At 37.1% G+C, this 11,465-nt stretch overlaps 1 protein-coding gene across 3 annotated transcripts in view; it reads right to left on the bottom strand.

The window, feature by feature from the left end:
* Positions 1-11,465, bottom strand: part of FNIP1 (folliculin interacting protein 1) — a 160,653-nt gene that overhangs the window by 53,274 nt on the left and 95,914 nt on the right. For all 3 annotated transcript variants that reach the window (XM_017864011.1, XM_017864009.1, XM_017864010.1), the window contains 2 exons: positions 11,242-11,443; positions 5,816-5,901 (listed from right to left, as the gene is read on the bottom strand). In XM_017864011.1, the coding sequence (XP_017719500.1) occupies positions 5,816-5,901; positions 11,242-11,443 (288 nt within the window). The remainder of the gene's footprint in view (positions 1-5,815; positions 5,902-11,241; positions 11,444-11,465) is intronic.

Here is an 11,465-nt window from a genome sequence, read left to right as displayed (position 1 = left end):
TATATATATATATATATAGTCACAGAGATCAACAGAACAGAACAGAACAGGGAGCCCCCAAACAGACTCACACAACTAGAGTATAAACTGATCTTTGACAAAGGAGCAAAAGTAATTCAATTGAGAAAAGAAAGTATTTTCAGCAAATGGTGCTGCAATGACTGGACATCCACGTGTAAAAGCATGAATCTAGACAAAGACCTTACAGTTTTCATAAGATTAATTCATAATGGATCATAGTTATAAGCATAAAATGCAAAACTATAAAGTAGACAGAAAATTACACTGGAGAAAATCTAAATGACCTTGGGTTAGGTGATGAATTTTTAGATATAGCACCAAATACTATACAAGAAAGAAAAATTGTTAGGTCGGACTGTATTAAAATTAAAAACTGCTCTGTGAAAGACACTGTTAAAAGAATAAGAAGCCACAAACTGGTAAAAAGTATTTTTTTTAATCTGATAAAGAACTGGTATTCAAAACAAAACAAAACAACAACAAAACCCCTCAAAACTCAACAATAAGAAAAAAAAGGCCAACTTAAAAAGGACAAAAAACCCAAATAGACACCTCACCAAAAAAGATACACAGACGGCAAATAAGCATTTGAAAGGGTGCTCAACATATATCATTAGGGAACTTCAAATTAAAACAATAATGATACATCACTACCTGCCTCTTTGGAGAGCAACAGCAACTCTCACTAATTGCTGGTGGGAATGCAAAATGGTACAGTCACTCTGGATGACAGTTTGATCGTTTCTTACACAGCTAAACACAATTTTTACATAATATCCAACAATCACGCTTCTATGTATTTTTCCAACTGAGTTGAAAACATGTCCACATAAAACCCCAAATATGAATATTTATAGCAGTATTATTCATAATCACCAAAAGCTATAAGATATCTTTCAATAGGTGAATGAAAATGAATAAACAAACTGGGTTACATCTATATAACAGAATATCACTCGGTGATGAAAAGAAATCAGCTACTAGGTAAAAACGACAGCAATAACACCACCACTACCAAGGAAGAATCTTATAAAAGACTGGCTAAGTGAAAGAAGCCAGTCTGAAAAGTCCACATAGTATATGATTTCAAGCATACAACCTTCTGGAATTGACAAACATAGAGACAGTAAAGAGGTAAAGAGAACAGTGGTTGTCAGCAGTTAGTGGGTAGAGATAAACAGGTAAAGCACAGGGGATTCTCAGGGTGGTGAAACTATTCTATATGATACTATAATTGTGTATATGACATCATACATTTAATAAAAACCATAGAACTATACAACAGAGTGAACCTTAATGTAAATTTTGGTTTTTGGTTAATAATAATATATTAGCATTAGTTCACTGGTTTTAACAAATAAATCATACTAATGTAATACGTTAATAACTGAGGCTGGGTGTGGCGGCTCACACCTATAATCCCAGCACTTTGGGAGGTCAAGGCACACAGATCACTTGACACCAGGAGTTTGACACCAGTCTGGCCAACATAGTGAAACCTCGTCTCTATTTAAAATATAAAAATTAGCTGGGTGTGGTAGTGCACACTTGTAAACACAGCTATTCAGGAGGCTGAGGCACATAATCGCTTGAACCCTGGGAGGCAGAGGCTGCAGTGAGTTGAGATCATGCCACTGCACTCCAGCCTGGGCCACAGAGTGAGACACTGTCTCAAATAAATAAAGGGCTATATGAAAAAACTACTATTTGCTCAATTTGTCTGTAGATCTGAAACTGTTCAAATTAAGTCTATTCATTGTGTGCGTGGGCACGTGCGTGCACAAACGCATGCATCAAACTGGAAAAATAAAGTTACTTACAGCTATTTATACTCTTAACTGATAATACAGAGTGGCCAAGAAATAGAGAATCTAAGAGTTAGGCATGTCTTAGAATTTACCATTTAGTTACTGTTTCGTTTTGCTGTCCCCCACTCCCACTCAAAACATTCCAAAAGAAAAGAAAGAAGAGATAGTCATTATTCAGCCTGTGCAGGGCTAGCTCTTCAGACACAAACATGGATAGTATCAGAAGATGCACGAAAATCAGACTGCACTACAAATTAAAAAAGAATAAGGTCTAGATTAATGGCTATAAATCACCAACTCCTAAAACAGAAGTACAAACTAATAATCTTCAGAGGCCCAGCAGGAATAAAATTATACAATATATGGGTTAATACAACTGACTGAGAGAGATAAAGCTTATGCCAAACTAAAGAAAGCTGATCTGGCCTACAGGCCTAAGGGTTCAAACGTTTATTTAAAAAACACAGTAGTCACATAAAATGTCTGCTGGCTGGCTAGAATTTCACCACCTACAATTTACCTGCTTTCAAAAATTGTGTTCAACATTGAGAAAACAGAAAACCACTTATCTTGAGCTTAACATGGGCTTCTTTTTTCTCAACTGTAGAATACTTACTGAAATATCAAATCAATGGTGAGGGTATGTATCCTAGGCAGGCCTAAACCATTAACATTTGGTTTAAGCAACTTGGTATAATTTACCTCCTAAATCATAAAGAAGATACCTAAACATTTATATTAAAACAATACAACTCAAAGAAATTCTCATCTCAAGCAAATAATCCTGACGTTAAAATTATTTCTATCTTACATTCGTAAAATCATCAAATTTCGTGTTTTCACATAACTTCCAGAAACATACAAACAGAGCTATACAAATTGAGAAGTTATGAAGCCAAAGTAGACTACACATCAGGCAGCTCATAAAAATTGCTCTAAATTCCCTCTGCAAATGTATTTGATTTCTGCTATTCTTCATCTATAAGAAACATTTACATAACATTTTTATTTAATCATGAATGGCACCCAAAATGTGATAATCTCAACCTTTAAGGTTTAAGTATGAGAAATGAAATTGTGAATAACTTTGCATATAATTCAGATATAAAGAGTGAAGATGCCAGTGAACAAAAAAAACACACTGATTATTCTATCACTAGAGTTTGTGTCCAAAAATGAAAAAGTTTTAGAGATCGATTTCAAAACAATGTGAATATGCTTAACACTACTGAACTGTACACTTAAAAAATGATTTATAAAGCTAAATCTAATGTTATAGATATTTTACCACAATAAAATATTAAATTAAAATGTTATTTGTTAGCACGCTTCATATAATTAAAAACTGCCTAAAATTAATGTTAAAATAAAATTAATATATGGTAGAAATATCATCTCAAATATAGTTTTTGCCTGTACAAATTATTTCTTTCTAATACCAAAAAATAACATAAGTTGAAATTAAATTCTGTGTTTTTCTCTACATTTCCCCTAACCACTGAGTTTACTGTACAGAACAGTAAGATATATTTAACTAGCTTTTCATGTCTTTTATCCTAAACATTATGATGCATAAACCAAATGAATGAGTAGACATTATTCTCTTTCTCAATAATTGAGTTAAGTAAATGTTTATTACACAATAGTCATAAAGTAAATTTCTTCAATTTAAATCTACCACTCTTTATCTCAGTTTTTTTTAAAAGTTTTATATATTTTAAAAGTTTTAAAATTTTATGTATATGTATGGCATGCCTACAGTTTCATCATAGCAATCCTGCAGTTTCACAAGCTAAAACAGCCTTTCACTCCAAGATGTGATGGTCCATTTAAACAAACAACAATCTAGAAGATCCCTGCAGTAAGAGACCACAGAGTTGTCAGTAAAAAAAAAATATGTAATTTTTTAAAAAGTAAGGTACATAGACTACTGATAATAATAAAATTTACACAGTGGTACACAGTGTACATAATGTGGTATATAAATACACATTTATTATTATCATTATTTTTAAGACGGGGTCTCACTATGTTGCCCAGGCTAGTCTCTAACTCCTGAGCTCAAGCAATCTAACCACCTTGGCCTCCCAAAGTACTGGGATTACAGGCACATGCCAATACGCCCTGCCCAGATACACATTTTTAATTTTAGTTACTATAAATTTATTTTTATAGCTAGTTTTATTATGGTAAAGCATACTGCTTCCCTAACTAGGGTAACAAAGTTTCATGTTGAAATAAATTTATTTAGGTATAAAAGATGATCAAATTTAAAGAGAAACACTAAATTTAAAAAGTATATATGATACATAAATTTCGCAAAATTGTTAAGATATGATGTAAATAACGTAAGTTGGGAAGCACTGCTGTAGGTTATGTTTACCACAGGCCAAGCGCGGTGGCTCATGCCTGTAATCCCAGCACTTTGGGAGGCCAAAGCGGGCGGATCATTTGTGGTCAGGAGTTTGAGACCAGCCTGGCCAACATGGTGAAACCCCGTCTCTACTAAAAATAAAAAAAAATTAGCCAGGCATGGTGGCATGCGTCTGTAATCCCAGCTACTGGGGAGGCTGAGGCAGGAGAATTGCTTGAACCCGGGAGGCAGAGGTTGCAGTGAGGCAAGATCACGTCACTGCACTCCAGCCTGGGTGACAGAACAAGATTCCACCTCAAAAAAAAAAAAAAAAAAAAAAAAAAAAAAAAAAAAAAAAAAAAAAAAAAAAAAAAGAAAGAAAGAAAGAAAAAAGAACGGTGCCACTCATGTCAAGCATTCTGCTAAGTACCTTACACACACAATCTCATTTGATCCTTATAACAATCTATTAGATTATTACTAAATTGAATTTACCTATTTTATACTAGAAAACTAGGGGTCAAAAATGCTAATGCACTTGTCCAAGATCACCAGAGGTAGTAAATGACAGAGCCAGGGTTAAAACCCACATCTGTCTGACAGATTCTAGAGTCTTAGTTTTCACTCCCTGTGCTATACTATCCCTCTAGTCTAAAGGAGGAAAGATTGAGAAAATGAAGTAGACCTAAACCGAACCTCTTGTCAAGGGAGACGTATCAGTCAGTTAGTATAATTCCCAACATAAGATCATTTGTAATACGTATGTTTGTCACATAGTTAGAAGACAGCTATAGTAGTTGTTGGGACTTCAGGTACAAGCTTTGTCGAGCCAGAAAACCCTGGCGGAAGGACTATTCACTGTGCCATATCTAGAGGAAGGATCAAGCAACAAAGCCACTTAGGATATCAAGTTCATGGCCGGGCGCGGTGGCTCAAGCCTGTAATCCCAGCACTTTGGGAGGCCGAGACGGGTGGATCACGAGGTCAGGAGATCGAGACCATCCTGGCTAACACGGTGAAACCCCGTCTCTACTAAAAAAAAATACAAAAAAAAACTATCCGGGCGAGGTGGCGGGCGCCTGTAGTCCCAGCTACTCGGGAGGCTGAGGCAGGAGAATGGCGTAAACCCGGGAGGCGGAGCTTGCAGTGAGCTGAGATCCGGCCACTGCACTCCAGCCCGGGCGACAGAGCGAAACTCCGTCTCAAAAAAAAAAAAAAAAAAAAAAAAAAAGAATATCAAGTTCATGTTCATTATATCCATATATCCTTGTATCTCCTGTATTCAAGAATATCTGATTACTACGACTGGTTAAATACCACTTAACAGTCCCTACATCTAGGATCCCAAGAGAGAACAAAGCATACTTTTGCCAGAACAAGGGTCTTTCCTGGTCATATTTGCTTGTCAAATGGCCCAATACTGAAAAACATACCACTGATGGCTCTCAATGTGCTTGACTCTCAAGCACATTTGAGATGTAATAACATAGGAGCCAATGGTCTATTGAATTACACCATCATATGATTATAGGACAAAGAAATTAAATTTTATTAGAACAAATTAAAGAAAAGAAATAAATCTTCCTGTGTACACTATGAATTACTGCGTTATGGAAAGCTAGGGAATATGTACCTGAATTCATTTAGGGCATCAACTATTCGATTATATGCCAAACTCCTCTGACTGGCATCAGCTGATCTCCGGCTCATTTTCATAGCCTTGAAAACAATCATTAAGATAGTTAATTCTTACGTTAATCATGAGCAAAACATGGAAAAAGGAGTCTTTTTTTAGACAGTCACATACTTATACAACGCTCTACCAAAATTCTTATCGAGAAAGAAATAAAGAAGGTAAATGCATTTATTGTGGCTTTTTCTTCTACACATTTGGTAATTAATGAATGGTTGAACAAAATTTAAAATTTTCAACTGTTGGCAATCTATGATTGTTAAAACTGCAGACGACTATCAACACATAAAAAAACTGATATTGACAGTTTCTGGGTTATAAAAAATCTTATTTTCCCCAAACAGAACAAGACATAATGATAACTCAGTAACAACAACTCATGGTTTTATGCTTATATTTCACAGATAATACTTCTATTAACTCTTTTTTTTTTTCTGACGGAGGCTCACTCTGTCGCCCAGGCTGGAGTGCAATGGCGCAATCTCGGCTCACTGCAACCTCTGCTGCCTGGGTTCAAGCAATTTTCCTGCCTCAGCCTCCCAAGTAGCTGGGATTACAGGCGCCTGCCACCACACCTGGCTCATTTTTATATTTTTAGTAGACAAGGGGTTTCACCATGTTGGCCAGGCTGGTCTGGAACTCCTGACCTCGTGATCCACCCACCTCAGCCTCGCAAAGTGCTGGGGTTATAGGCGTGAGCCACCGCACCCAGCCCTGTTAACTCTTTTCTAAAAATTTGCCCAGCCTGGCCAACATGGCAAAATCTTGTCTATACTAAAAATATGAAAATTAGCCAGATGTGGTGACACACGCCTGTAATCCCAGCTACGAAGAAGGCTGAGGCATGAGAATCGCTTGAATCCAGGAGTCTGAGGTTGCAGTGAGTCGAGATCATGCCACTGCACTCCAGCCTGGGTGATGGAGTAAGACTGTCTCGGGGAAAAAAAAAAAAGGAATATAAAGATTCTACAGTAAGATATCTAAAGATATTAGCAATATTTTCTTTTTTTTTTTTTTTTTTCAGACAGAGTCCTCCTCTGTTGCCAGGCTGGAGTGCAGTGGTGGTGCAATCTTGGCTCACTACAACCTCTGCCTCCCGGGTTCAAGCGATTCTCCTGCCTCAGCCTCCCGAGTAGCTGGGACTACAGGTGCATGCCACCATGCCCCACTAATTTTTGTATTTTTAGTAGACACGGGGTTTCACCATGTTGGCCAAGATGGTCTCGATCTCTTGACCTCGTGATCTGCTCACCTTGGCGTCCCCAAATGCTGGGGTTATAGGCATGAGCCACCATGCCCGGCCAATATTTGCTTTCTTAAAATATATTTAGCCAAGGTTGAAAAGCCTTAATCTAAGTAGACAAAAAGGGGATCGGGATTAGGATATGGAGGTCAAAAAGAATTTAATCTTTTACACTTTTTCAAAGAGAATTGAATTCTGTATTCTTTATGTAATTACCAAGTGATTAAATATTGTTTAAAAAACACAATTAAGATGTCAGCCTACTTCAGGTCAGAAATCATGTTCCTGTACACCCGAAAGCTTCAGAGGGTGAAAGTGAAACATACTTCATGTTTTTAAAAACTGTTAAGATACTGGCAATTTATAAAGAAGTGAATATTATTTTGCTAGAATTTAGTAGCGTTCTTCCTTAATCTTACCAGTAATGCTATTTTTAAATTAAATCACAAATCTCAAAAGGTAGAAGACTTCAAAATAATTGCCAAGGTGTTCAGAAAAAAAAGTCATACCTTTTATTAAAAAAAAGTTTGAAAACTGGCCCTAGAAGATAACTTCTTTGAATGGTACACTATTCACTATTATTTTCTATTCTTAATAATATTCTATCATTAAGTAACTACTATAGAACTTTAAAAATTAAGTCCCATTCACTTATGTAAAAGCATTCGTTTAATTTTATCTTTCAGCTTTAATAAAAAATGGGATACTACAATTGAACAAATATCCAAACAACTATAAGCATTAACAATGTACATTTTAGGTCGGGGTCCCAACCCCTGGGTCGTGGACCAGTACCCGTCAGTGGCCTGTCAGGAATTGGGTCGAACAAGTGAGTGAGCGAGCATTACTGTCTGATCGCTGCCTCCTGTCAGATCAGGGGCAGCATTAGATTCTCATAGGAGCGCATACCCTATTGTGAACTGTGCATGCAAGGGACCTAGGTTGCACGCTCTTATGAGAATCTAATGCCTCTGAAACCATGGCAACTGCCCCCCTCCCCAGCCCTGTCCATGAAAAAATTATCTTCCACGGAACTGGTCCCTGGTTGCCAAAAAGGTTGGGGACTGTTGCTTTAGATTACAGAATTATATGGCCGGGCGCGGTGGCTCAAGCCTGTAATCCCAGCACTTTGGGAGGCTGAGGCGTGCGGATCACGAGGTCAGGAGATCGAGACCATCCTGGCTAACATGGTGAAACCTCGTCTCTACTAAAAAATACAAAAAACTAGCCGGGCGCGTTGGTGGGCGCTGTAGTCCCAGCTACTTGGGAGGCTGAGGCAGGAGAATGGCGTGAACCCGGGAGGCGGAGCTTGCAGTGAGCTGAGATCCGGCCACTGCACTCCAGCCTAGGTGACAGAGCGAGGCTCCGTCTCAAAAAAAAAAAAAAGATTACAGAATTATCAAAGTGTTAAAATATGAAAACACTTGAAAAGTAATCTTTAATGAGTTCTATAATGTCTATTTCAAAATAACTCAAAATGTCAGTTCACCCACAACTTATTACTGTGTGTGATGACTTTGGCTAGACTACAAAATGTGAGAGCAGTCAACTGAAGAAATGTAATCAGTGTCTAACTTAAGAAAAGATAAATGAAAATGGCCTTTACTCATTTGTTCAATAAAAAAGTACTGCTAATGAACTATTTATTTTTTGACATATTCAATATGAATAACTAACATCTACGTCTTCTCTAGAGGCAGATGATCCTTAGTCACTAATGAGTTATTGAGATACATCCTTTCCTTTCTAAACCATTCTAACGGGTCTACCCACCTCTCGTCTCTTATTCCAGTCTCTTCAAAACACACTACCAAGTGCTCGTTTCAGCAGCCATATACAAAACACACTGCCAAGTTAATCTCCCCACAGTACAACTTGCAAACAGCCTTAAAGAAAAAGTCAGAACTCCCTGGCAAGCACTCTACATTCTTTGTCATCAGGTCCTCATTAACTTTGCCACTTGTACCTCTCACTATTCCTCTTTATATCCTTTCCCCTCCACAGACTGTTGCAAAAAACTCTGGTGACAGCCACTGATTTTATCAGCTCAACTTCTGGGAATCTCCTCTAAAACATAATCTGGAAAATTCGCCAAGATGTTAACAATAGGGTAGCAACAATTGTGAAAAAGCAGAAATGGCCTAACAGGGAAACTATTACTTCAATTGAGAAGAACTACTAAAACATATGTGAGAACCATTTACAATAACTTGAGAAATGTGTATGTGACAATGATGTTTTTTATTTTACTATTTGAGATAGGGACTCATTCTGTTGCTACAGTGCAGAGGCACAATCACAACTCACTACAGCCTTGACCTTCTGAGCTCAAGCGCTCCTCCTGCCTTGGCCTCCCTAGTAGCTGAGACTACAGGTGTGTACCTCCATGCCTGGCTAATTTTTAAATTTTTTTTGGTAGAGACAGGGTCTTGCCATGTTGCTCAATCTGAGTTTTCTTAAATGAGCATATAATTTGAAAAATGTAGACACAGCACAATCCCTACCAAGTAAAAGCACAATATGCATAGAAAAGGTCTACATAAGATTTTTCAGCAATGAGTTTACTGTGTTCCCTTCGGGTAGCAAGAATGTCGATTTTCTTGCTATTCTGCTATATCCAATTTTCAGAGCTTTATGTTTCAAAACATTCTGTACATCCTTCAAAATGCAGTCCAAATGAACTTCTTCCCAATAGGAAGTTATTTCACTTTCCCCCCAATTTCTAAAAAAACTTTTGTTTGTCCTTCCTTTTTAGCTTAGATTCTAGTATTTCACAATTTACTTTACATATTTGTATTGTATATACTATCTCAGTAGCAACTGACAAAAGTGATCACTCCTTCCTTGAAATACTTTCTGTACTTGGCTTTCCCAAAATAATACAGTCTTGTTTTTTCTCCTAATTGAACAGCCAATCCTTTTCCTTCTCCTCTGCTAGTTCCTTCTCATCTCGTCAAACTCTTAATGTTAAAATGCACCACAACTCAGGCTTACCATTCCCTGTCCTCTCTTGCCAATCTTAATCAGTTTCATGGCTTTAAATACCATCTATACACTGATGACCTCTCTGGTAAACTCTAGACTCATAAAAACACTTGGATGTCCAGGATGCAAATATAAAAAAACCATCTTCCTTCATCAAATCGGTTTTGCTTGCAGTCTTTCTCACTTTAATGCTGGCAACTTCATCCTTCTAACTGCTTCCTAAAAAAATCTTAAGAGTCAACCTTAATCGTTTTTTCTCCGATACGACAATTCAGTACACCAGCTATTCACACTGGCTATTTCTATTTCTTACCAATTCAATCACTAAAGCGGTTTGAGTACTCATCATTTGTCACCTGGATTACTGCAACAGTATGCTAATTGGTCTCACAACATCTACTTTTGCTCCTAGAAATCTATTATCCACCAGCAGTAAGAGTGATCCTCATAAATAATGTCATTCTTCCTCCACTCAAAACCCTCCAATGGTTTCCCATCTTTCATACTTTTGTAAGAATAAATGCTAATGTTCTTACAATGGTATCTTATAAGGCCCTACATGATCTAGTCTCACTTCAACCCAGGCACTTTGGCCTCGTAATGCTGCTTAAGTATCAGGCTTACTCCTGCACTAACGCCTTTGCCCCTGCCTGGAACATCTTGTTCCAGATGGTTGTAGCTCACTTGCTCCGTATTTCTGGACCACATTCACATGTCCTTTAATAAGGGGCATTCCTGACTAGCCTATAAGTAATCCTTCCTTCCAGGATTCCTTACATACCTTTCTCCGTTTTACTTTTCTCCACAGGACTTATACATACATCTATAGTCACATGTTTATTTGTCCCATGAGATCAGAAGTGTTGCTTTTATCTCTTCTCTTTAGCTGGTAGAATGGTGTCTACCACATTTTAGGCCCTCAAATATTTATTTACACAACAAATGGATGAATGATCTTACATCTTTTATTAGACAGTAAGCACCTTAAAAAGGGTTCAATCTATTTGCATCCACCAGAGCACTTTATAGGACACATGCACAATGTCTGTTAATTTTTCTGCCAAATGAATAAATATAATGCTTAATCGGGAGAGTAAGATTTTAAAAGGAAAAGTTATAAATAAATAACTATGCTTACCTGTTCTATTGCACTCTTTAATTTGTTCATGTGGCTTTCAAAGAGAGGAAAATGTGAAAAAAAGAATTCATTAAATTTGTTATTTTCATCTTCATCTTTGGATAATGAAAAGATTACCCCAATTGCAATCTTCTTTTTCCTCACAATTCCTGGGTTAGGGCCACAGCTTTCATCTGAGAGATTAAAGCTTTCTTCTATAGACCTTAAAATAAATGTTTTTTTTT

Source organism: Rhinopithecus bieti, unplaced genomic scaffold, assembly GCF_001698545.2.
Source record: "Rhinopithecus bieti isolate Rb0 unplaced genomic scaffold, ASM169854v2 scaffold_74448, whole genome shotgun sequence".
Classification (NCBI taxonomy): Eukaryota; Metazoa; Chordata; class Mammalia; order Primates; family Cercopithecidae; genus Rhinopithecus; species Rhinopithecus bieti.
The sequence above is the reverse complement of the archived record's forward strand: the minus strand, read 5'-3'. Positions and strand labels throughout refer to the sequence as shown.